Source organism: Alosa alosa, chromosome 19, assembly GCF_017589495.1.
Source record: "Alosa alosa isolate M-15738 ecotype Scorff River chromosome 19, AALO_Geno_1.1, whole genome shotgun sequence".
Lineage (NCBI taxonomy): Eukaryota > Metazoa > Chordata > Actinopteri > Clupeiformes > Clupeidae > Alosa > Alosa alosa.
In genome coordinates, this window is record NC_063207.1 from 27,623,951 (window position 1) to 27,651,200 (window position 27,250).

General features: G+C 41.5%; 1 protein-coding gene across 2 annotated transcripts; it reads right to left on the reverse strand.

The window, feature by feature from the left end:
* Positions 1 to 27,250, reverse strand: kcnk2a (potassium channel, subfamily K, member 2a). Of its 2 annotated transcripts, none has more exons than XM_048270754.1 (7): positions 26,879 to 27,250; positions 24,584 to 24,894; positions 19,704 to 19,821; positions 14,156 to 14,316; positions 12,512 to 12,698; positions 7,092 to 7,231; positions 1 to 3,158 (listed from the first exon to the last, which is right to left on the reverse strand). In XM_048270754.1, coding segments are annotated over exons 1-7 (1,245 nt in total). In that variant the 5' UTR covers positions 26,880 to 27,250; the 3' UTR covers positions 1 to 2,831. The 2 variants fall into 2 exon arrangements, with proteins under 2 accessions (XP_048126711.1, XP_048126713.1); XM_048270756.1 differs by having other exon boundaries at positions 26,709 to 27,250.

A 27,250-nucleotide genomic window follows, 5' to 3' on the forward strand; every position in this document is an offset into this window, starting at 1 on the left:
AGACCCATTTTCACAGAGCAAGGGTTGAGGGAACTCACAAAGGCTCACAACCCAGCAGGTCATGTGACACTTTTGAAAACAGCACTAACTTCAGTGTACTCTGCAGAGTCTGTCAGTCTATGGGTAAAATAAGCGTATACTGATTAAGCCAAGTAGTGACCGTTTTTGATCAATTTATGCAAACCCCCCCACATAAAGAAAACATTCATTTTGATGGGGAAACACAGCAATATGCACAACTGAAAAGCAATTGCAATTACATAAGAATAATGTTTTTTTTCATGTTTATTTCTGTTTGTTATCTCCAGCACCATGATTGACAACAGTGTAGAAATGTTACAAACAAAAAAATAAAAAAGAACTGCTCCTTCAAAGCATCAACATAACAGAGGTATTAGCATATCATAAGGGAAGCATGTCGTTAATTTAGTTCTGAATACAGCTACAAGTATGTTGTTAGTATAAATCAATATAAAACCATGCTAACCAAACCTCGAGACAGAGCAGCCAGGAGCAAGTAAAGGCAAGAGAAACATATTAACTATGGCACTGCTGCTGAGACAATCAAATGACACCTCAAGACCTAAAATGACACATTACACAGCTGACTCTGTTTCTTTAATCAAATACTTCATGTCATGTCAATACGTCATGTCTTTTTCTTCTTTCGAGGAAGTTTCCTTCATAAAATGAGGGATGCTATCAGTAGGGCATAGGACCATTAATATTATGTGCTATGTGTGTGGCAACATTGCAGATAAGGATGGAGATGCAATATCTTTACATAAAGTAAATACAAAATCATTCATTGTGACATATATCATCAGTGTACACAATAGCATTTTTGTAACTAAAAGGCTGTTAAATAAAAGTGCATTTTTGAATGGCAGGTGTGTGTACTGTTTATTGTTTTCGTCTTCTTTCACACAGTCAGTCAGTCATATGGATTGGGTTGTGTTGTCAAGATTACTTCTCTCTGTTGAATCATCTTGATGATCAACTCAACAGGTTTAGCTGAGAGAGGTAACATTATGCTAACATGCCAAAACTGCCTCCACGTTCCTCCGACTCAATTGGTACAGCAAGGTGCAAGGTAGGTTTTGCGACCCAGTGAGCGTGATAAACCTGGAATCTAGCATGCTAAGTATGCAACAATCAGGAGTTTTATACCAAGGGAAAGAAACACACTGATAAAAAAAATATAAATATAAATTGGTGTCAGTATCCCTTGAGCAACCAGCTACAGCTGACTCAATCTATCATTCCCTTTCCTTCATTTTGGGGTTAGTAGAACTGGCTAGAAGGGATATCTGGTACCCACATACTGTATGGTTCTGGCATGTTAACACCATGACACCTCACTCAAAATACACCCCATTGTCCTTATACATATAACTACTTAAGTTTTATTCAAGTAACATTCAAGTCATTCCTCTCTGTGCCTCTCACTGCAAGTTACATTACAACTAAAGTCAAAAGCCTCTTGAACAATATTCCCCAACAGTTTTCGATTAAAAAATGGTCCTGTTTGTGATAGCGTCAGTATGAAAAAATAGATGTGCTATTTGATTAAAAAATAAATCATCCATTGAACAGTCTGACAAGCTGTGACTTAAAAGGAGCCATTTCCCCACATTAATTCAAGAAATGACAAAAAAAAGGCAAACCACCCAGCAATTTTCCCTCATCCTGTCTGACCAAAGACAGTCAGCTGTGCGCAAGTTGAATATCAAACCAGATCAATTATTTCAGACATTTTTGGCAATAACGAATGCGGTATGTGCTGTATACTGCATTGAACCTAAAACATTTGAACACATTATGCAAAGGCAGCCACATTGCTTCAGGGTGATAAACATTTGTTATTTGCAGAAAAAATGTGGTACTGTGTATTGCTATGGACAGTGTCTCACACCTTCCACTCTGTAACCTACAGTTTTGAGCCACGCTGCAAAAAGTGAAAAAAACATATCCACAAAAATAAAAATTAAACCTCTGAGATCAGATCAATTCTTGATTCTGTTGCCAGCAGAGTTAAAAAAAGAAGACGCCTACTTTGAAATCTTGCTGGATGGCCCATGGTTTACAGCTCTGCAAGTTGTGATCACCTCAATGTGCTGACAATATGCTGCGAAGGCGAAACATAAAAATCCATAAAAGCCCACTGAGTCTCCGCTCCTGCAGGTCCATGCAGGCCAGTGGGTCAGAGCAGAAACAAGCAGAACAGGAGAAAGTGGTTTGCTGCCTGTTCTGTCGGTTTCTGAGTAACCAATGCATATTTGAACATTTTAACTCATGTGAGAACTGCACTGAACTTTTGACTGTAGGAAACTCTTCAAATAAGTCATGGAGAGAAAAAAAGATGTAGGACTTTTTGGAATTTTCATTTGGCATGCACTAATTTTGGGAAAGAAATGACTCTTAAAAACACTTAAGGCACAAGTATGATTCCTTGGTTTACAAAAAAGAGGAAAAATAAAAAAAAGACTGGTTTTGCTTTCTCGTGAAAGAACAAGTACTTCACAGGCATTTCCACACCAATCAAATACAGACAGACCATTTGGCTGGTACAAGGCATAAAGTGACCCATCAGTGTTCAGATACATTGATAATGGCAGACCCATTCATGTCCTAGAAAGTTATGCCAACCAACAGTGATGAAAGTGTTGTTTGGATTGAGTCTGCTTCCAATCACACTCTCACACACATACACACACAGGTGTTGATGGTGCTTGGTGACATAATCCACCTTGCCACAGCAGGCTGTTGGTACAGTCTAAAACAGGTGGCACTGTCCGTGGCATGGGCATCAGATTGTTCAGAGCCAGGCCTCATTTGAGGTGTTCGATGATGGCTATCTCACCTCGCTCCGGGCAGTTGGAGCTGAGGCCATTCAAGTACAGGCTGCTGTTTTTGGTGAGGGGTGGCAAGGATGGGTCCCTGTCCCGCTCATCGATGAAGTTGACTGACAGGGTGCGCTTGCCCGGGGTCATTTCCTGCGCAGGGTTGAGGCCCAGCTCGGACGACAGCTTGCGCTTGATCGACGCCGCCCGCTGGAACTTGTCGTAGACCTCCACGCTGAGGCGCCGCCGCGTCTCCTTGAACTCCGCCGAGACGTTAGCTGTCCACTCGGCCGCGTGCGCGCGGAACTCGCCGACCTGTAGCGAAAAGTGGACGATTGAGGAGACAAAGATCAGACTGGCATCACACGCTGACTGAGATGGGAATCTATTTGGAGTTGATGATGCCAATGGCAGTTTGCAAAGGGCAGGAGTGGATGGAATTATATTTGAAGACATGAGATACCCTGAAGTGCAAACATTTTTACTGACTCTAACCATACACATTCTATCATATAAACATTTCTACTACACATCAGCTATCTGGGTATACTGTTTTTCAACTTGCCTTTTCAACCTGCTTTAAAATCTCTCATGAGCTAATCCAAAATATCTTAATTTTAAAGGTATTTACACTCCTGTTTCCAGGTAGTTTTCTGAAGTGCATGCATACAATTAGAATGCCATCGCATCCTGCATGAAATGACACCAAGATGAAAATTACTCCCAATTTATACTTTGTAGCCTAAGGCTGTTTCCTCAAGTAGTTTCCCTAATGAGTACAGAAGGACATTACAATTTCCTTTTGTTAGTTGTTCATTCATGCTAACTGTCCATAAAAACACACACTAATGCATTGCCAATGTGAACGAGGCACTGAAATGAGGTCCATTAACTGGCCCTGAGGTTCTTGATTCCACACAAATCATGTGATGACTACAGTATAATAACAGCATCTTTTTGTTGTTCTCCTTAAAGAATACATTAGTAGGAGAGGGCAAGGAAACCGGTTAGCTCTACTGCTCCTCTGGAACAAGGCGCCCAGAGGAAACATATATTATTAATGAGCACAGGCCATAAGTGGGTCATTGAAACGTTTTACTTGCATTAAACCCAACATTTGCCAACTGTCTTCTTTCATTGTGAAACAAGGTCACAGATGGCAGATCTTTGGGGTGGTTCTACTATAAGTAGCCTACTGTATTGTACAAGGGTAAGAAATGCCATCTAAGCATGCCAGTGTATTAAACATGACAGAGTAAGAGGACATTGATATGTTGTATGTACATTAATTAAGAGGGTTAACTACAGAGTATGATGTTGTGTTTCTGGGTGTGCTTACTGGTATAATAACAAAATATAAAAATGGATGTCACATTATAAAGCTTTTCAGAAGTAAAAGTTATGTCCTCAGAGATTCACTTTAAAATGCTCTCTCGCTCTCTATCGCTCTCTATCTCTCTTACACACACACACACACACTCACACACACACACACACACACACACACACACACACACACACACACACACACACACACACACACACACACACACATATACACAACCAAGAGACACACACACAAACACACACAACCTCTCTGATTGTGGCTAGGCAATCTGACTTTGGTAAATTAGGCACTAATTGGCAGTTTGCATTTAATTTTCTGCTGGAGGAAATCATCCGTTTTAATGTTCTGCCTATGTGGCATTCGATCTGTCTGTATATACAAATGCAGTAATTTCACAATGTGTTACCATATCAAACAAAATAAAAAAAAGTATGGTTACAATCTGGCCTGCCACAAATATACTGTGTATTCTGACATGACATTGTAATATATTGCATCACTCCTGTTTAACTGGTTGTTCAAGAGGCAAAGAATCCAAAGTGAATTGGTATGAAAAGTTCACTTCACAGAAGTGCTGAAACTGCTCTGAAACTGCCTTGAAGCCTTGAATCTTTAACAGGCTCAGGATTGTCAATGTGGACTGTTTCTTAGCTGAGCATTTTGCTCCACCAAAAATATCCAAAAGGCTGAATCACTTCGTGATCCGTATCAATAGATTTCTGTGCTTTTCATGAAATGTTGAACTCCAAGAAGCAGCACAACACAACAAGTTCAGGCCAAGACAGAGCAAGTTCCATTCTCCTCATCCTGCACTAATTGGGCAACGGAGGCCACAGTGGCTGAGGGATGTTTTGAGGGGTGTCAGAGGCACAGACACTAAACATGAATAAAGTCATTAAAATTTCAGGGTGCTCCATTGCTGTGGTGCATTTCAAAAAGCATCTGTCATCGCAAGGAACACTTTAAGGCCTTCACTGAAAGAAGATCTATGACTGCGTCACACATAAAGCTGTTGTCTGGGGATGGAGGGCTGTTGCCAGGATGAAGCAGCAGCTTGTGAGGAACATGACGGTGACTGCATGTATTCATAAACAGTCTTTGGTGGGGGGATTGGGAAAATGGAAGGAGAGTGTTGAGGAACACTTCTTTAACTGGTTGCACAGAGTTTTACTGAAAGGGGTCTCCATCCTCTCATCAGGGGCACAACTAGCATTTTACTGGGTCGTCTCCACTATGCCAATCACTATTAAACAGAATCCACTGAGAAAACAAGAACAGGATGATCTAGGAATGTTCAAACTGAAAAAGCGCCCTCACTTGCTTTTCTTGTCAAAAAAGGAAGCAAGTGTGAACATAGCCTAAGTTGTAAGGACGCCATCAGACAGGAGGCAGCTTGCTGCTTGTAAAATGAAAAGTGTGCTATGTTTTAATAAATACGCGAATGATGTCAGGCGCTTTTCCATTTGAAGTTGAACTTTGGAGGCACTCAGGGCACCTCTACAAAAACACGAGGCGTAGCAGGCACAGAACATGTGAGGTAAATGTGCGCATAACAGGCAGAAGTGTTTACTGCCAATAAAAAACAAGAGAATGCCTATCACTGGAGTATAGTCTCCTGTCTGATCAGTGTCCTGTCTAATCCACTTGTCCACAGTAATAAGGACACCATCTCTTCTACATTACTTACACTGCTTCTACCTCATTGAAACTGGTGTCCCACCTCTAATACCCCCAGATGCTTCAGACATCAGTGGTCAGTGGTAGTATCTATGCTGAGGTTACTTGGCCGTGTAATGATCGACCAGCACTGTCATAAAGACTCTTATGCAGAATAACAAGATTACCAGAGGTATCACTGACCAAACACAATAAACAGCAAGCCACAGATCAATGACATTGATTCTATCTGTGTTGCAAATCAACTTAATCCCCAATGCATCGGCCCAAGGGCAGCCAGCATGTGTTGTATTTTTTTTTACAAGGGGTGGGGGTGGTGGGGACGGGTCGCCATCTGAGTCCATGAAATACATGGCGCCCCTCGTGGGGCCGTTAACACGCAGCGAGCGTGCCCAGATAAGGCTGGAGTTAATGAAAGATAAACACGGCAACAGAGCCTGTGAATGCTTGATTTCCACAAAGCACAGTGAGAGAGGGGTGTTTTATAGTGCCCTGTATAGCCTGGGCAAACAGAACAGTGAGTACAGTCAAAGCCTGTCTCACAGCAAGAACTGTTCTGTGCGAGAAATCTGTAATGGAACATCTGGGAGACAGGCAGCACACATCCTTGTTTTCAGTTAAGTTCATAATTTAAGGTGAGGCTGCACAGGCAATGTCTTTCGGCTAAAATCAATCCATGTATTATTTATTCTTTTCTCCATTGCCTTTGTTACATTGTATTTACAAAACCAACACCAACACTGAACACCATTCAGTCATCAAACTCACCCTCAATGTCTGGTATTCCACCAGAAGGAAATTAGAAAGGGTTAATTGTCACCAAAGCTTCTGACATAATTGGTTGTGACCTCCCTCCAGTCCATTTTTTGTACTCTGAGCGCACCTTAAACCGTGCAACCAAAACAATCAATGACCCCATTTCGCAAATAGCTTCTTCCCTTCAGCAGTCAGAATCCTGAACACTACAAAATTGATCTGAACAATTTTATTTACATTTTCCCCTTTCTTTACTCCTTTACTGGATTGAGCTACCTACCTGTAACATAACCAACATTGTTGTGTGGCAATCTATCTATGTTTGACCCAAGAAACCAGAAATGTGTAATAGTATCGTTATTTCCTGATGTTATCAATCCTAACTACTCTGTTAACAGCCCTCGGCTAATGTTAGGTGATCAGATACTGTGTCAGTAAAGAAGAAATATGAGATAAATATGACTTACCTCCTCTTTTGTTTTCTTTGAAATTACCCTGAACCAGTCCCCTATCATGCTCAGTACCGCCGCAAAGTAGGCGAGACCAACCAGGATCCAGAACCATACTGCAGGTTTATAAAAGTCTTGATACTCAATTTCTGACCCACCTGTAGGAAACACAGGATTTACAAATGGGGTTAGGAAATTAATTCACACAAGGACACAGGATTTCCACAGGTGCTGCCAGAGTGACATATCTGTATCTGTATGACCTAAATCATATGAATATGAAAATGAATATACAAATAAATAACAATTTGGTTATTTGATTCTGGACACCTGAACCTTGTTGCTTCCCATTTGATATGAATACTGTAAGTAGTAACCTGAGTTGTTCCCAGTTCATGTTACGTTAATGGATGAGCAAGGTGATAATACCACCAAGGTTTCGTTTCCCAGGAGCATGCAACCTTGGAACACATACCTGTGCACTTTCCTTGGAATAAAGCTATATATTTTTTCTATTAGTATGCCAATTTGCAAATGAAAAACAGCATATTTGTTATAATGCTGACTCCATGTAACCTTCTTTTAGTAGCATCCTGTATGTCAATTACTGTAGCAACAACATCACCAAGGTCAAAGGTTCCGTTTCTAGGGAGCACTGATGCAACCTCATAACACGTACCTGTGCTGTACGTTCCTTGCTTTGAATAAAAGATCATCCAACAACAAAAAAAAATAATGTCAATGAATGCATAATTATGTTACCTGACTCTCGCCAGATGAATTTCGTTCCGCTTAGCTCCGCCTAGCTTCACTCACATCCATCTGGGACCTCTTCCTTTGAGAGTGATTTCAGCACGAGATTGTATGGTAGAGCCAATAAGGACGCAGGGCGGGAGTTTCATAGATGTAACATAGTGTAGAAGCGAATGTGATACTGTTATCAGCGTCACGGGTTGGCTTTGATGTGAGTGGTTGAAGTAGCACGTCAATAGATGATGGACAAGTGGCTTATCCAATCATATCCAAGCATTTTTTTTATTAGGCCCAGCCTTCTGAAGCAACACTTTGAATGGATTGATCCCAGATGGATGAGTGGAGCTAGGCGGAACGAAATTCATCTGGCGAGAGTCAGGTTATAGTTATGTCATTATTATGCCAAAGTATGCATTATCTACTCCATTGCTGCATTTTCTACTACTCCACTACTCCATTTTTTTTTCTATAATTGTACCTATTTTAAATGACCTTTGACCTCGGTTGACCACAGACATGTTAAGTCAAGTGCCAATTATAGTAATGCTAAGTATAGACAGCTTGAGTCTATATTTGAATTTGCCCTAACTCACAACATCTATTTCAGCACATGGTGACCTCTCATATGACACAGAGCAGGTTGGTTGCTGCACCTCGACCTCCTGATGGATGAACTGAACACCGAGGGTGACAGGTCCCTCACTTAGTGTGATAGAGGGTCCTTTGGGAGACACCCTTCCTGGTGCTTCTGGTATGTGTCCATAAGACACAGATGATGGTTATGCTCTACTGCTGCTCTCCCCATGGCCCCAATAAACCAATTCATGGCAGGTATGTTCTGTCACCAAAATATTTTATAGTGCCCAGATTTTATATGGCCAGTGTCAACAAGCATTTACGATTAATAATCCTTGGCCAAGTCAACCTAACCTGGCAACGCATGGTGCTGCACCTTATTTGGGTGGTGTGTTTATTTACTGGGGGACAGTGCTCGAATTACGTGGGAGCCAGAGGGAGCCGAGCTCCCTTAGAGTGAGGACTGGCTCCCATGAAAGCAACAAAGTCAAAAATCTGAGGGGGTCTCTCATATCTGAAGGTGTAATTTAATCTTAAACAACGCTCATTATCCATCCCTGTGCGATCGCTGATAGTGGTGAAGTCCCGCCCCTTCCGTTTGCCTCCATGGGACCTATCTTTCAAAAAAAATTGAACGGCAGTCTATGGCGAAAAAGAAATTATTTTCTGGTCCCGGTTGACTTGTGCCTTGAATTACCCATATGATGTTTGTCAATTTTAAAGACAATTTCAAGTCATTTGCAGTTTGTTCCGTAACTATTGAATTACAACATTGTGAAAGATCGTAATTCCAACGACTACAAACCCATCAGTCGCGCTAGTGACGTTAGCTCATTCACAGCCACACTAGATTGTACAAGCATACCAGCAACAGGTCTTAATTGGGCTTTCCTTGCTGAAAATACCATGAGTCAGAGGATTAAACACATCAGGTAAGTTGTATTCGTCCAGACTGTACATTACATACTGTTAAGTGACATTGCAGGCAGCAAGATGCAACCGTTAACTAGCATAACAGCTCTTATCGTTTCATTATGTTGGTGACGTACATCGTTCGAGACGAGAGATGTAGTCCACTCTTTACTGTCTATGAGTCCACTGAGTGGATTCGCACAAAACCAACATAACTTTTGAAGTCTATCGAACAACAGTAGGGGAGAGCCGGGACAGTTGAAACACTTTTTAATTAAACGTAATTTACAAAGCGATCGTACCACACTGAAAGCTAATATTTGGTCACTAGTAACCTACATCTGTCCTCTGTCAAATACAAATGCATTTTCAGCTTTGAACAAAACCGTTCAGGAATTATTACAACAAAAGTGGGACGTGCGTAATGTTTCATTTGTCCCTCCTGGTCGGGACAGTTGAAACAACATAAGGGGACGAATGAAACATACAGTTTAAGCCATATAAACGTCCAACAACTTCGAAATTTTACTACATATCATGAATGGTACTCCCAAAAGGTTTCATTTTAGATAGATTGTTGCAGGGCTATACGACTTTGTGCATGTCTGTTAACAACTCATTGCCATCATCATGAAGTGTGTATGAAGCAGTTTTTGAAATATCATGCCCTGTGGATGATTCTGCCATGTTTATAGCTAGAACGGTAAGCTTTCCCATTTATATCATGTTTATATTGTAGAAAATGTCGTTTTCACTAGGTTTTTACGTGCGTTAGGCCAATGCACATCCAAATAAGTAGGCTTAACGACCCACCGGCCGTCAGTCTCCATAGGATAACATGGGAAAACTCAACCCCCTACCTGGTGTGCCCAAATGTATTTTCATCTTCCTAAAACTGTTTTTCTATGTTTTACCTACTTAAATGATTGTTTAAACACAGCTATTTGTGCATTTAATTAAAATACATGGAGTTACAGCCTGGTCGGGACGATTGAAACACGTGTTTCAATCGTCCCGACACAGACATATGTCACTATAGCTTGTTTTGCTTTCCATGTAAACAAGCATACGATATGAAAGTCTGGGATTGTGGAGAACACTAAATGGTCTACTGAATAAGCATCAAGTCAAACCTTTAAATGAAAAACACTCATTGATTATCGAACAAATGTAACCGCTAATGAAGTTTACTTTTGCGCATCAAAACTCGTTTATCGCCAGTAACTCCGTGATAAAATGACATAGCAGGAAGATATTTGGCTGATAGAAGGATGCTCTATGTTTTGACCGAAGGACGTCGGTCTATCATCATTACACTCGGAGAAAACTGGATTGTTTCATTCGTCCCGTGTTTCAATCATCCCAGCTCTCCCCTACTTTCTTGACGTGAAAAATTATCTTTTAAATTCACGCACATCATATGTGAAATTCATGGCACAATTCAAACTGGACCAAAAAATAAAATAAATAAAATGAATAATCTCTCCATTAACTCCCGTTCATAATTTTTTGAAAGATAGGTCCCATGGACCGGAAGTAGACGGGGCGGGACTTCGCCACTCTATTCCGACAGCCAGCACAACAGTACAAGAAACGCATATGATCATATGATTTGCTGAAAAACAGAGGGGGAGGGGGAAGGGTTATCTGACATGCACGCTACAGTAGGCCTACACGCACGGAGTGTCAAAGCACAGGCTACTGTACTTGTTTGCACCGGCAGTCAAGCGAGCGGGTGTGTCAACGACAACGGTAAGTTAGGGCTGTCTGCCAATGCATAGCCTATCCCAAAAAAGGCCAGAATAAAACATTGTGATATTCCCTTTGCCCTTCAGCATGTACATGTTTGCCCCTTTTTGTGGTTTGTAGATCAGCTTTGCCACCCTAAAATACGAAGCTTTTTCATTGCAGTCTAGGCAAAATAATTAGCCATACTAACTGGCAACCAGGCTTTCAAATGCGAATTTAACTGTGTAAAATAGCATTAGCTGTTAGGATATTACCCAGGATATTGTCACAGCTAACCTAGCTTCTCTAATCTTTTAACCAAAGTTAGGAGTCATGTTGAATAAGGGTGTGCCGCACGGACAGTCACATAGGCTATAAGTCACCATCACTGACTGTTAAGCTAATTGGGCTACCAATCTTGCAGTCGCAATAAACAATGGATCCGAGACATTTTCCCGTTCCTATATTTTGTTTATGTAGGCTAATGTATTTGTGAATGTAGCCTGCACAATGCAAAGAAATAAAAGATAAACTGGTGCATTTCCATACTCATAGAAATGAACATTGCGAGACACTTATCTCTTCTATGATCTCATCCCAGAAAGATTTTCTTTGACTTGTTAGTTTTTTTTAACATTTATTTTATCTAATGACATAACAAACATGATGAATTGAATCCACATATCCTTGCACTTGCGAAACTATTTTTCAGCATTCACGTTCCTCTTAAAGTGACAGGCACTCAATTAAATTTACACACCAAATGTGATGATATAGACTATAGAAGTGTAGCCTAATAATTTAAATATCGATATGATGTAATCAAATTACTAAATATGTTTAGCTATTAGTAATCATGCAGATCATAAAATACTATAAATAATTATCAATATAAATGTATAGTTTATATGAATTCCAAAATATGAAAAAGAAACCTATGACAACCATCACTTTCTATGTGTGTGTGTGTGGAGGGTCAATCAAATTCTATGATTGCCACTGATGTGAAGGATCTCACAAATCACACAAACCAAATCAAATTTTTAAAAATCGCAATAGTATCGAAATCGAGATTATTCACTTGCTATTGGTATTGAAACAATAATGTTGGTATCGTGACAATAGGAGTTGTGGATGTGTCGTGAAGAGTAGTGAAGATTGTTTGTAGTGGGTTTGTAGCATTTAGGTGTTTTTTTTTTTTTGTCTAAACCTTTGTCTTTATTCAGCTCCAATCCAATACACCATGCATATCATGACAGTATTAAGATATAGTTCACTTGAGTTCTTTTTACTTGATTGTTGTTTATATTTTAAGATTGATTTTCATTATTTTTATTCCTCTTCTTCTTTATGTAAACCCTATGTAAATTATCTCTCACACACAAACACACACACACACACACACACACACAGAGTAATTGAACAACCAAGAGGTGGAAAAGAAGCAGATAGCAGATATCTCTCTTTACCTGCCACAAAGTCCCCAAATCCGATAGTGGTCAGGGTGATGACCACAAAGTAAAGTGACTCCAGCGCGCTCCAGCCCTCGATGTGTTTGAAGATGACCGCAGGGAGGGCCACGAACAACAGACACCCAAACAGGATGAACAGGACTGTGGAGATCACTCGGATTTTGGTTTGGCTAACATTCCACTTCTGAAAGAGAGACACAGACATGAGGTGTGACCATCACTGTAAGAGTGGAAGGATCTGGGTGATTCGGGTGCTGGAGAAGAGAAGACGTTTGTCTCTATAAATGTTTACCTGACTAGTATAAGCTTGGGGCAACTGAAAGAATGTAAATACCATCTTACAACGGACCAAATAGCTACTCTAAATCATTAATAGTCATTACAGACATTTATGAAATATGTTTATTTGTAGTTATCATAATTATCAATCTAAATACATATCTATACATCCACAACCAAGCAGCCGACCAACATTAAATTTTCATACAGTTGTTTGAGGCACAGCACTACTAATAAAATCTATGATGGACAGGGAGGGACAGTGTGTGAGATTTACCCACTACGTGAACTCCCTGCACACTAAAACACTACCATCAGTCACTGAAGAGAATTTCATAAACAAAACCATTACTTTTTATCAGTACAATAAATTCCCTGTTCTTATTTCAACTAATGCATGAGCCTAGCTGTGACCACTGGGCTGGGCTTGTCCAGACAATGACCATCATAAAACTAGTTTGTAGGACATTTAGAAGGCGGTGTGCTGTCTTGCCAAATAAGTGTCAGAGTTACACAGTAAACTCTCTGTATTATGCATTAGACCAAATTACGGTGTAAATATGGGAGGGAACAGGGTGATCCTTTCAACTTGAAGTTCACCAAGTCTGATTTTTGTAATGGACTGTTTTTTGAGGTGTGGGGTGGGATTTTAATAAATCCCACAGTAATTCTTCAAACAAATAAAGGCTGCTTACATCTGAACACATCTTTCCATCGGACATTAAATACAAATCTATGATACTTGTCTGAATAATTCAGTCATATTAGACCTCAGGTTGCTTTTCCAGCTTAGCATTTTATCACTGCTGTAACACCCTTAAGTCACAGCTGAAATGGAGACTAGACTATGCATTGTATGTGTAAATGAGTGGAACAGAAGATGTAGTTTAAGCCAGAAGCTATTTAGAATTTCCTGAGTCATCACAAGCACGAGCACAGCAGCAGTCAACAAATCAGAGCTACTCTCCTGAGGGGATGGTGGAGGTCCTCAGACACAGGCTGTGTCGCCCGGCTTATGAAGGACAAGGTCGCAGAGCATGCTTTGCTGTGACACGGGTGCAGAGACATGTTTTGGATGATAATTGTGTTATGCATGTATAGTTATAATTATGGTTATAGTTAGAGTTATATAACATGATACACATCAGGACCATTTCACACCATGTTAATGATGACACAGTAGAATTACTGTACATCCCATTCAAGGACACAACTCAAACCAGCAACCTATAATGTCTCTGAAACTACGAACGCTTACACGCTACTATAGTTATCGGATATCAGAACAAAAACTGCAAACATTTTCATTGTTTCATTCAACTCGAATAGTGGTCAATACATGCTAGAGAGGCACTTACTCACCACAAACATCTTCTCGACTTTGGCGATGCCCTTCCCAAAGATGGTGCCCAGCTGGTCTCCTACTCCAGCCAACAGGAAGCCAAAGAGCGGGATTCCCAGCAAGGCGTAGATGATGCAGAAGATCCTTCCTCCTTCTGTGTGAGGTGAGATATTCCCAAAACCTGGAAACAGAATCAGGGTTATAAGCTGGGCTGAGACACTGATCAATAAAACGGTAAACAGAAAGTAATTATAATGATGAAACAAAATAAACAAGTAATAAAAAGTTGTCGCCCACTCAGATTTATCATTCCATAATCCACTAATAAAAGCAATTAAACCATAAAGTGACACACTATAATGGTATGACCCAATAAATGTTTTCTTCCAGAGAGGTATGGGGTGTTTGGCTACATTTCTGTCTTTCCTGTAGCTCTCCCTCATTCATAGTTCCTTATGGAGGACTGTAGGATTCCAGGCGACTCTAACAAACCAGTAGAAATCTATACATCTGCCACATGATCTTATCCTAATCTTGACCCTAATGTGAGGACATCCATGTTTTTGAAACTACTTATTCTACATATCACACAAAACTGCTGGCACTGCAGCCCTGAAATAGCAGAAGGTCTGCATTAGAACTAACATGAAGTTTGAAAACTACCTTAATATATTGAGGACGATGGCCCACTACTATATGCAATATATGCATTAAGTCAATGTAAATAATTCAGGCATTCATGACTTTTCATTTCATGACAGACTTTGCATGTAAAATCATGAATAATTTATTTGAACTGTTTCATAAAAATGCTACATGGCTACATTTACTTCCAGCAGAACATCATTATGATGAGGTCGCCAATTGAGTTATTATGGATTTCAGCAATCCATTCCAACCCTCCCATAACACACTGAAATGATACAACGCAGGATAAGGTCTGAAACGGGCCGCTTCCTCGCCCAGCACAAAGCCAGCCTCACAAAGGTCAGAGGATACAAAGGAGCTCCTCAAATGAGAATTGGGTTTGGGCTGGCTCATTTGTCTGCTCAGAAGCGTTTTAAGGCTTTCCAGTAGATTATGCAGACAATCTCCCCAATCCCCTTGGGTTTCCCCAGCCTGGCTGCAGCTCCTCACCAGCCCCAAGAATAAGGCATGGAGGAGCTCAGATAAAAGCAGCTCACAGATGTGTATTGGTCTGGCATTCAGGAGGAGAAATATTGATTTGGAATGAAGTGACCCACAAAATACTAATATAAGCTAACCTTATATCTCTTAATGGTGTGAATGTTTTATGCACATATCTTATATATTTCTATCTAATATACAGTCTGTATGAATGTTATTGGACAATTGTATGGGACACACAACAGTGATTTTTGTTATTGTCTCAGCATCAGCATTTTCTGAAGTCAACCATTTGTTGAGTTAGGGCATGAGTCTGTCTCTTACTCATCTCTTTTTAACCCTCTCCTATCTTAAGGGCAAACTCAAACTTCAAAATACAACATGATGCAAAGACACACACAGCAGTAAACTAGTGCTTTTTAGTGGTTTCAAATGGTGGTTTCAAGGAAAGAATAATAAAGATGAGAAAGACACAAGTAGAGAGAGAGAGAAAAAAAAAAGAGAAAGAGAGAAAGAGCTGCTGAGAGGCTATGAACAACAAAAGTGACAAAAGGACCGAGACTCTAAAGGAAGATAGGGAACCCACTGTAATGTGTGCTACCAGTGGTACCACTCCTTCCCCAACCCTGAGGCTGGTGGTGGCCAGTCTGTATCAGCCTCTACAGAGGAGCACTCCCTCCATCCCTCCATCCATTCTTCCATTCATGTAATTAGCTCTACGTAAACTTTCCATTGCCTAATTAAGGTGGGCCCGCTGCTCCTCACACAATCTGTCCTCCTTTGAAGTCTTAATTAAGCCAAGAAGCCCTGGAAGAGTCATAAAAATTGATTTCCTGCAAGATGATTTTCATTGTGACAGGGAGAGGGATGGAAGGAAGTGGTTTCACTGTCACACGTCACGCTACAAAAGCACTACTTAGCCACGCTGCAAGTTGGAAAATGCATTCTGTGTGGAATGCTTTTTTTATTATTTTATTTCTGGTTGAGATCGATGATGTAGCATTGCAGAAAAACAGGTATATGAGCTTCTCAAAGTAATCGAGTGAGTGATTAAAGCAGAGTATTGATTAGTAGGACTACAGAAGCAACACAGCAAGGAACATGAAGAGAACAATAGGAGCAATATCAGCCCATTTTTAAAAACCTTTCCACTGACTTTGCATTCCTTTGTGTGTGTAAGATAGCTACTACATATACAACACATACTACCTAATTTAACTATTCGTTAAATAGTAAAAGCATATTGTGGTGTTGCTTCGGAAACTAAAGGCATTGGGATTCAATAAGGGACTCTTCCTTGCCATATCTGTCATATTGCATAACCTGATCATTAAGGTTTCCAGAGAGCTGCATGTCCTGTTACTGAGCTTATCACTTTTTGCCTTGCATTCAGGAAATCAGTCTTCTCTGCAGTCTGTTGTTACCATGACACAGAGCAGAAAAGGTCCCCAGAATAGTACACTGCTTTACATTCATTAGTCTCGCAGAAGACATTCCGCTTAAAGGAGTACATTGCCAGTGCTGTCATTTTACCACAGCTTAAGTGTCCTCTCAACAACAACAAAGAAAATCATTTTAAAATAATATAATTCATACTTGAATTTATGAGTAGGAACACCAAGTGCTTTCATGTTGACAGCATCAGTCCTGTAGCACAAAATGGTCTCTCTTTTCTCCTTCTTTGATGTTAAGTGGGGCAGGGAAACTGTCCAGAAGTAAAGCACACTTAGCCTAGCACCCGTAGGACTCCGAAACAAGTGGAGGAGTCCAGCAGAATGGGGGCTAACACGTATGGCTCATTGAGCAGTAACATGCATCTTTGCGGCCTGAACAGGGGGAGGGAGAGAGAGAGAGAGAGAGTGAGAGAGAGAGGAACAGGAGGAGAGGGAGCATCAGACCCAGAGAGACTGTGTTTGTGTGTGAGAGAAAGACAAAGAAAGGGAGAGAGGCTTTTGAGGTGTACTGTATAGTATATACCTCAATATATGTGTGTGTGTGTTTGTGTCTGTTTGTGTAATTCTGCTCAAGCCCATAAACCATACGATGAGCTGGGACTAAATAACAGAGAGCATTTATGTATACAATAAAAAGGAGAGACATAGACAGAAAGAAAGAAAGATAGAAAGAGTATTAGAAAATTATAAGAAAATGACTTATTATATTGAACTGAAACAACAAAAAGACAAAATAAACTTCAATGTTATTCGGCCCTAAACAGAGAGTACACTGTGGCAGACTACGTATCCACAGTCACTGATACCAGACAGAAAAAAACCTTGACCAGGTACAGACTAAGCAATTACAGTCTGGCTATTGAGAAGGGCAGACACAGGCAAACCTGGCTGCCCAGAGAAGACAGGCTGTGCACCAACAGCAACCAAGGTGCCATAGAAACAGAGCTTCACTTTTTGGCTGAATGCTGCCAATGGAAAGAGATACGAGATCAATTCTTCCCTAAATTCAGAGAAATGCATTCAGAGAAATGCATCGAGTTGAGTAAAGGGATTCAAATGTATAGAGAGAGAGAGAGTGAGCAGAGGCCCCTGTATGTTCCTGAGATCAAACCCGCCCCAGAGTGCCATCCCTTGACAGCACTGCCTCGCTGGGGAGCCATCCTAGTAGACGATACAGTATCATTATGCGCTTTCAGGAGCTATCTCTCTCTCTTTTTCTCTCTCTCTCTCTCTCTCTCTCTCTCTCTCTCTCTCTTTCTCGGTTCTCATGTGTTCAATTCTGGGCAAACACAGCAAAGATGACTTCATGAGCCACTGACCAGATGGGGACTTTTACATCTGCTGTGCAGTATGGGCAAGAGAGAGTGTGTGCGTGTGTGTGTGTGTTTGTGTGTGTCAGTCATCTACTCCAGTGACTGAGACGCATGACTCAGCATATTGCCAATTGCATATTGCCAGGCCATGCTCTCTCTCTAATCTCCATACTCTATCCATTCGTTTAGTAAATGTGCTTCTGTAGTTTTCATTGTCCATAAAAACTAACTGTCTGACCTTCCACAAGCTGTTGCTCAGTGGCATGGAAATCAAATGTGTGGCATCTTTTAAATGTTCATAAGGAAAGAAGGACTCCATTTAACTGTCAAATTACACAATTTAAAAAATGACAGAGAATGATGAACAGTAAAGGTTTCATGGTTCAACAAAGCCAGTCAAAGACTACACTGTAAACTATAAAACTATAAACCCTTCCCACTTCATTAATGGCTTAAGAGCTGGAAACGTGAAGAAACTGGAAAAATCTGAAGATCTGGTGGTTTGCAAATTCAAAGCAGCATCACTTCATGTGAAAAGAAAATTGGTACCACTCTGCATTAATATAACAAACATTTAATAATAATTGAATGATTACATTTATTAATGTTAAATCAAATGCTGAAAGGGATGGAATGCTGAAAGCTCCATTATTTAATAACATTTTAGTCTGGGTGTAAAGCATTTATGAGGAATTCAGTTTTGTCTCATCACCTTATAATACCCACCCACCCAGTCATCCTTTCTCAACCATAAACCATTTCCAGGAGCCACTTGTATCCTGCCAGACAAGTAACTACATGAAGTTAAATAATCATTGTCATGGAATGATTGCAAAAGTATTCTCACACGCCACAGGCACCTTTGATCTGTGCCGTTGGAATCCGCCCACCATACCAACGATGCCGCCCATCCCACGCACGAGTCCCCTGATAGGCTCTGCCGTTTACGCTCGCTGCACAGCGCAGCTGAGAGAGGCCGTGAAACTGGACAGCTGACCCCTCTTTCTGCACGCCTTGGCCTGGCCACCTCCAGCCACTACAGGCATGAGTGAGTTCACCCGTGTGCTACTTTGGCTCTATCCAATTAGCAGATGAGGACCAGGACATAGCATGTCCACAGGTGGTAGCTGTGCTCTATAGCAGTGTTCAGCCCCACAAGACTGCCATGTTTTATATGTGTAGCTGAATATTATAGCTGATTGATCATCAGCAAGAGAGCAAAGGAAAAGAGAGAGAGAGAGGGAGAAAGGGAATCTGTATTTATCATCAAATACTCTGTTTCCCCCTGAGGCAGTAGTGTGTGTGTGTGTGTGTGTGTGTGTGTGTGTGTGTGTGTGTGTGTGTGTGTGTGTGTGTGTGTGTGTGTGTGTGTGTGTGTGTGTGTGTGAAAGGAGGGTAGTAAAATCACGAGTGCCTCTGTGCGTTTCAATACCACTCTGAGCGACATAAGAACCAAATAACACAGGAAGAGACCACTATAAGCCACTCAAGAAGAAAAAGGCACTCAGAAAACTATCAACAGCACACATTTTTCCCATCATGATAAACAGTATTGGCATGCTGGGGCATCCCGCCCCTATAAAGATTATGCCACAGATTGGCCACAACTCATGGGGGCCAGCAGTGAAAGGCTGTGGTGTGTCTAGAGGATGTGAGGGGTTGGGAGTTATTACCGATGGTGGTGATGACGGTTCCGGCGAAGAAGAAGGAACTGCCCAGGTCCCACAGGCTGCTCTCGTTGGAGGGAGTGCCCGACGGGTTGACGCCGGCTCTCATCGCTGACACCACTTGCTGTGGGAGGAAAGAAAACAGCAGTGGTCACCAACATGAGAAAGAGAGAGAGAGAGAAATGGAAAGAGACAGAGCGTTAGAGAGAGAAAGGAGAGGGATTATACTGCTTTAGTTAGGCCCCCTAGATCTGCCAAATCTCAAGCAAAATAAATCACACATTTAATGGAACATCTGATTGTTACCAAATAATATTTGGATGATTACCAAATGATTATTACCAAATCATAGTGACATTTTTCATATGGGTGTCTAATATGACAAAGGTCAAAAGTAAACATCTCATAGTTGAGAACATTTTGCATACCAAATAATGGGAAACTTCAAACTTTGCCATAATATATTAGGCCTAGTCTAAATGTTTTTATGCTAATGCACTTTCTTCATTATACGTACTCCAACAAATTACATTTTGTACAAACAGAACAATAATAACAACAAGGAGGAGTGCAAATGACCCTCTAATGTAGTCACCACCACCATTCACCACTATTTTACAGGACTGAATGGGACAGAAGTGATTTAGAGTCACATCAGGGCTTCCTTAGGGCTAAAGTCAGTCAGATTGAAGAGTCATGTTTTGCTGTTGCGCAGAGATATTACGTGTCTACCAAACACACACCACAGGACAGAGCTGAAGAGCTTTGTGAATCAGTTGTACACTGATCAACTCTGATGAAGATGCAACACATGGAAACGTTAGTCATAGCCTTGCTGCACGTTTTTCATCAAACAAGAACTTCTGAACATCTGTGTGCTCCAGTGACTTCTCTCCTTCTTAGTTGTACACTGACTCTGCCTATTTACTGCTCTGCTGCACTGGAGCCAGTGGAGAGATAGAGTGAGACACAAGGAAACAGAGAGAGAGGGAGAGAGAGAGAGAGGCATTACAGGAGAAAGAGAGAGTGGAAGGGGGTCTGTTCTTTATCAGTTTGCCTCAGAACCTCCTGATCAGTCACTTGTGAAATGCTGCTTCCTCTTCCATAGCCACGTTGCAGCTGGGTCGAGTGATCATTCCTTATGGGCCAACGCCGGCCACCACGTCTGGTTTCTGAAGCCAATTAGATAAATTACCAGGCTGGCCTAAGACTCATTGTCATGTCTCCAAAGCTATTTGATGTCTCATGTGTGTACAAATATCACTACTGCTGAAGGGAGACCTGAGGGTCATTGCCTTTTGGAGAACCTGAGGTGCATGACTGACATCTTTCTGCAGAATTGTCATGAGCAATTCAAGAGGAATTTCATTTATATCACGCTCTATAAAATGCAGCCCAAGTGCAACCTCAGACAGTGGGAGAGAAAAAAACCAAATAATTTTGACAGCAACGCAAGTCATGCAATTGCTGTATAGGTCTAAAGTGGCAAGACTGCACCTCCTGGCGCTCTCCATGGTCCTTAAGTCACTGGTGTTCAGTGCAAGTGAAGGCACCTTAAATATGCATGACACATGAATGCACGGCTTCATAGAGCTCACATGCACTTTAAGCATGTTTACATGAGAGAGTTAAAGCAGTCTATTACAAGTGCATGACTTGAAGTAGGCAGTGCTTTGTTAACTCATTGAGTGCCAAAAACGTAATATTACGTTTTTCCTTTCCATGCGTTGAGTGCCAAAAACGTAATATTACGTTTTTAGCTTTTTTTTTAAATTACGAAACTAGACACTCTAACACACCTTATATGTGATTTTGGGAACTCTGTGATGAATGGAAATTAAATATATGACGATCGTGAAACTCATGAAAACGCACAATCTGGACATTTTATCTGGAAATTTTATCATAACTCGGTTGCCGCTTTGGGTTGAATCAGTGACGCATGCACGTCAGGTCAAAACCAGGCCATTTTCGTGGGTCTATCACTAGGTGGCAGTCTCGCCAGGTCTTGCTGATCACTTCCCGGAAAGTTTACACAAGTAAGTAACATGCAACACTTCATATTTCATGAAAGACGTTATATCTCCATTTCTAGAAAAAACAGGGATTTTTATGAAACCTAGCCACTGTTTAGCTTGGGATTTCTCAGGAACAGAGGCGTGTAGAAATACACGGTTTGCACCAACCGAGAGCTTGAAGTCTCACCTTTTAATCGAGCTATTGTATGTGTTCATAGCTATAACACAGAATATGCTGTGGCTGTACAAAAATCATCAACAATGGTCTAGATTGCTGGCACTCTAGGACAAAGCTCCCGAAAATAGCTTGGCATTCAATGAGTTAAGTAGAGTCAGACACAGCATCTGACTCTCATATGGTTTTAAATGGAGACGTTTGCTTTGTCTCGCAGAAGCATGCCATAAATAGAACACAGAAACACATGCTCGGCAAATGGCTGCACTGTAAAAATTCTGACATAATAGCGCCACCTGAGCAGTAGGAGGCGTTGCGTTGTGTGATGCTGCACTGTGCTTCCAAGTGGAACGGCTGTGAGTGCAGAGGACCACACACATCTGCACATGACAAGGCACGCTAACCCAGCACCTGCCCCAGATCCAGATCAAGACCAGGACCCTGTGCTCAGCTCGCCCCAACCTAAGCCAGCCCAAGCCAGCACGGACCAGCCCAGTTCAGCTCCTGGTCTCCCTGACCCAGATCCAGAGCAGGCAGGAGGACCCAGCATGGCAGCACGGCAGCTGCGCAGTGGCCCTCCCTCCCTTTCTTCCTCCTCCCTCTCCAGCTGTAGGAGAGCCCAGCCAGAGATCCTGGCAGAGGGGAGGGTGGGGAGAGGAGCGGAGGGTGGGAGGAGATCATTAGGGTGCCGCTCAGAGTTCAAATGAATAACTCCTCAAAGTTGACAGCTTTGTTAGTTTGGCCAATAAGAAAGGTGTTCAGTGCCATTGCTATTTGTGAGAACAAAGGCGTTTATGTTCACACACACATACTCACTCCCACACACACACAGACAAACACACACACACACACACACACACACAGACATAAAAGTCCTTGCACATTTGCTCTATACTCACCATACAGACCATAGTGGCACATTTCATGGAGAATTGGGTTTTACTGAGAGCGTCTCCAGTTGAAATCCTTCCCTTTACTTGAGTTTAATAATGTCTTTAATGACAAAAAGTTCATGCTCATATATTTTAATTACCCCATCCTTTGTGCAGTGATTATTAGGCATCCCTTGGGTTCCCAGGACTAATTAATTACTGTTTAAAGGATGTCCCAGATTGAAGCCGATTCTGGATGGAATCCCCATTTTAAATCAAGACCAGAACAGTGCCAAATCTGGGCCACATGCTACTGCTGTTCGAGGCGGATCATTATTTCTAACCTGGAGGAAGACACTGCAATCACTGCACGTGCTGTATAGACTATAGAGTTATCTCACATGTGACAGTAAGCCTGGTTCTCACACTTTAGAAAGAGAAATAGACATTTTCCTGTCTCTAGACACATGAGGTCTCATGATGCTACTCAATGAAAGACTCAAAGAAAGAGCAGATATGACTGCACCACAAGACAGACGTGGCTTGTGCCAGCACACCGCAGAGAAACTTAACGGAGAACACTCTCTGCTTTGTATAGATAATGGTGTCCTTTTGTACATCAACGGAAGACACATTTTCACAGTAAATGGGGAGGCGAAAAGGAATTATAACAAATCCACAAAAGCTTCCTCATTCACTCCACCAGGCTCCATGCCTGCTGGCAGCCCAAGGCGCCACACTCCTCTCAGGCAGGCAGGCCGGGTGGGTGGGGGTGGGTGGTGTTGGTGAAGTGAGGATGGGGGCATTCTTAATTACCCTTCACATCAAATCCTACCCCCACCCAAATACTGTCCCTCCATCTTACATCCCAAAAGTGGGAGCTCTTGGACTCTGTGGCTGTTGTGGTTGGATTTCACAAAGAGCTGGTCAGAAGAATAATAATAACCATTATTTTCAGTAATAGCTTGCCTGACCTGAGCTTTGACCGAAGTGGACAGCTTACAGTGGGACTGTCACTGGACAGCTTACAGAAGCCTGTGAGTTTCACAGAGACAAACAGTCCTTGTCCAGTCCAAGGAGAACTGACTTTTGCATGCATCCATGGCTTTAGTATTCCTTGTGTAAGTTCATATATTTTCTGCGCTAGACTTGGGCAAAGTACTTTTGACAACATTTTCCTGTTTATGAGAAAGGTTAACCATTTTTAATAGTGTATTCTTCAAATGTCTGTATTTGAATGACACCCAGGCACCTCCTTCAAAGGAGAGTTTTGTGAAAAAACTCACATTGACATTTCTCACATCACCAAGGTTGAGGGGCAGAGGCCATATTAATTATCCAAATAAAGACCTGCTTCTACTTCAACCCAAGGGTCCCAAATGGAACTCCTTCATTATGCAAAGGGCCCTAATCGCTGAAAGGAGGGTTCAAAGTGGGACAAAAGAGTTTTAAATGCTTTTACATCGTCCCAACAGAAGCTCCAGAAAGATTTAATTTAGTTTCCATTGATCTTGTCAACAAAGCTTTCTAAAGGTTTCTCTTAGTTCTTTTTACTCTGGTAAAAAACACTGGTGGTTTAGAAATGTGATTGGTCCTTTTCAACAGGGCTGAATTGTATAGCTTCAAGCAATTCATAAAAATTAAATAAAACATGTCCCATTTATTCCCAGTACATAGAAAATTGACAAAAAGGGGCATTCCTACATTGTGTTACTATAACTAATTGAAAAGGATCTGCGTCTTGGTTCAAATTTTTCAAAGATTAAATAAAACATTACAAAAAACGCCACCCCAAAGAAAACCCTGAACCAAGCCACACACCTTCACAAGGTCTTCCAGCTCTGAGGAGTTGACACAGGAGTGGCGTGCCAGGAACTCCAGCTTCTCCTTCAAGATGGCGTACTTCTGGGAGCTCTCATAGGGCTTCTCCAGGGCCCGGAAGACTGTGGCGCCAACGATCAGGTAGAGCACCACCAGGAGGAAGATGGCTGACACAGTCTTCCATTTCATGACCGAGACCAGAGTATCGCAGTCGTCGCTCGAGTTAAAAACGATGGGCTTGGTGGAGAAGGACAGGCGTGGCTTGGTGTTGTGCGTGGCTGATTTGGGATCCAGGAGATCGGGTGCAGCCACTAGAGGGACAGAGATCAAACTTCTGTAAGGTGGTTTGACAGGAAACATTGGTAGTATTTTACTCAAACCCGTCATAAGCATGAAATAAGCCTGTTATAAACATGTCATTGCAGATCCTATATCCTGGTATCATGACAGTTGCAAATTACATGTCAGTGTACCATAGTACCATAATGCTTGCTATTGTCATGACAAACCCAACATTCTGAATGCACAATTTTGGAAAGCCTTCATTTCATGTTCATAAGATATCATGAGATCATGATATGCTATGACATGCTGCTGAAACACTGTGGCTTTGGTTGTTGGGGTTTTGGTGCCTCCCCTGGTAAGTCTCCACCAGTTCTTTCAAACACACAGAGGTCTCTCTCTCTTTCAAATTACTTTTCAATAACTGTGCTCACACTTTTCTATCTATTACAGCATAGGCTTGAGCAATAACAAGAAATGTCCCATCTTCCATATGACCATGGTTCTGTTCAAATTTGCTGAAGAAATATTATATTAACTAACATTAAGGACTATATGCCCCAATTCAGCATATGCACTGAGAAGTCGAAGACAATAATGATGACAGTATTTTAAATGAGCATTTTCACTTAGGCTTATCACATCCAAGCCTAAACAATGTTCTTGTTCCATTTGGTCATGCATGTTGCCAAGAGGATTCTTCAGCCAAAGCAAAACACATTTGCTGTTAATTTTAGAAATCTATCAATAAGTAATGGTTACTAAGAAAAGCACAAATGGCTGTGGGGCTTGGGAAACTGCAGTATAGTCAAATGCACAAATTACACACAGTGTCTGCACGTTGCCATGCCCTTACAATATTTGGTTAAACGCAAATTGTACATATATAAACCGTTTGGACAAACATGCAGACTCCAGCACATACACACATATAAACCAACTCGTACGTACGTACACACGTACGTACACACACATACACACACTTGACTGAACCAGTAGAGGCGAAGAAATTGAGGGAAACACGACTTCCATCGGTTCTCAAACCTTAATCATTTCGTGATTGTTCTTTTCGGAGTCTTCTCCGCATATGGACACCTTCATAGTTGTTTACAACACAATTAGCCTACGTATACGATATGGCAATGACCTTAAGGTTTTCCATACTGATGTACAGTAAACAGTTGCCGTTTACAGTAGTCTGCACAGTATGCCTACAGTAGCCTTGTGCAGGCACCATGTGCAGTGTAGCAAGTAGCCCAGCCTACCGTCTCACGATATTTCATTATACGCTATCTTCGCTCAAACTATTAAGATCGTGTAACTATAGCCTACTGTTGATGATGAACATGGGGCACGTTTGTAGGCTATTTGTACCAAGATTCCAAGCCGGTGTCGGTGATTAGAAACAGCCTCCACACAGAGGCTGTGTGGGGACGCGATCCTTCCATGAGGAGGGCATCACCATCACCACATGGCTTCATGTTATTCCTTAGACAGAATCACAAGCAACTAATTGTAAACTCTACTCGAGAGAGACCCCGCTTAGTTACAGCAATTTTCTGAATCAACTGACGGAACAATGCTGCCTTTTTTTTCTCCTCAGCACCACATGCGCGTTGCTGTTTAAAGGTGATACAGTGAGCGCTCCAGAGGGATGGGAGGTACATATGAAGTTTACCAGTTTGAATATGGGCTAGTGTTATTATCTAGTGCAGTTACTTCTGATTTGTTTGTTAGGCTACAGTGATATACAGTTTAAAGTTTTAATATAAATGTTTAGACTACATTCCATAAGGAGAAACAAGACATAACACACTACAAACGATAACATTAAGCATCCTACCTGCGCAAGGTCCTCTCTTCTAACGATAGTCTGGTTGCCTTATTTATGAGAAAGGATAATGTCGAAAAGTCCCCTCATCGAAACAGTTTATCGTGCAGAATGACAAAAGACATCAATCACTCTGGAAATTGTTGAAGCCGGTATCTTTTAATACTTCACCGCACACTTACTTCTTCTATATCAAATTGCGTTTCCTTCCTGCTCTTCATCAGCAGTTTTGTCCAAGTTTATCAAATATATTGCGTTTTCCTCCTGCCGTGTTCATGGACAGATGTACCTTGCCGGACGGTTACACATAGTACCAAGTGCGCACCACTCCTCTCAGCGTCCGACTCTGGTTACATTTCCCTCCCTGTCAAGGTTTTAATCTCCCATTGAGGTATCTCTCCGCACACTGCGTCCGATTGCGAGCTTGAGTAAACATACAAGAGGTGGAGAAGGGGAGGGTCTAAACCAGCAAATTGCCTAGGCGATTTCAGCTACTCTCCGGGAAAAAAATGATGGTTTGTGTCTATGTAGATGTCCTATTGTTCGGGTAGTCA

Excerpts from the sequence above, each read along its gene's own strand:
- kcnk2a (XM_048270754.1), bottom strand. Across the intron at positions 14,317-19,703 it reads AACCGTCATCACCACCATCG|GTTTTGGGAATATCTCACCT; the intron begins GTAATAACTCCC and ends TTCTGTTTCCAG. Across the intron at positions 3,159-7,091 it reads CAAAGAAAACAAAAGAGGAG|GTCGGCGAGTTCCGCGCGCA; the intron begins GTAAGTCATATT and ends TTTTCGCTACAG.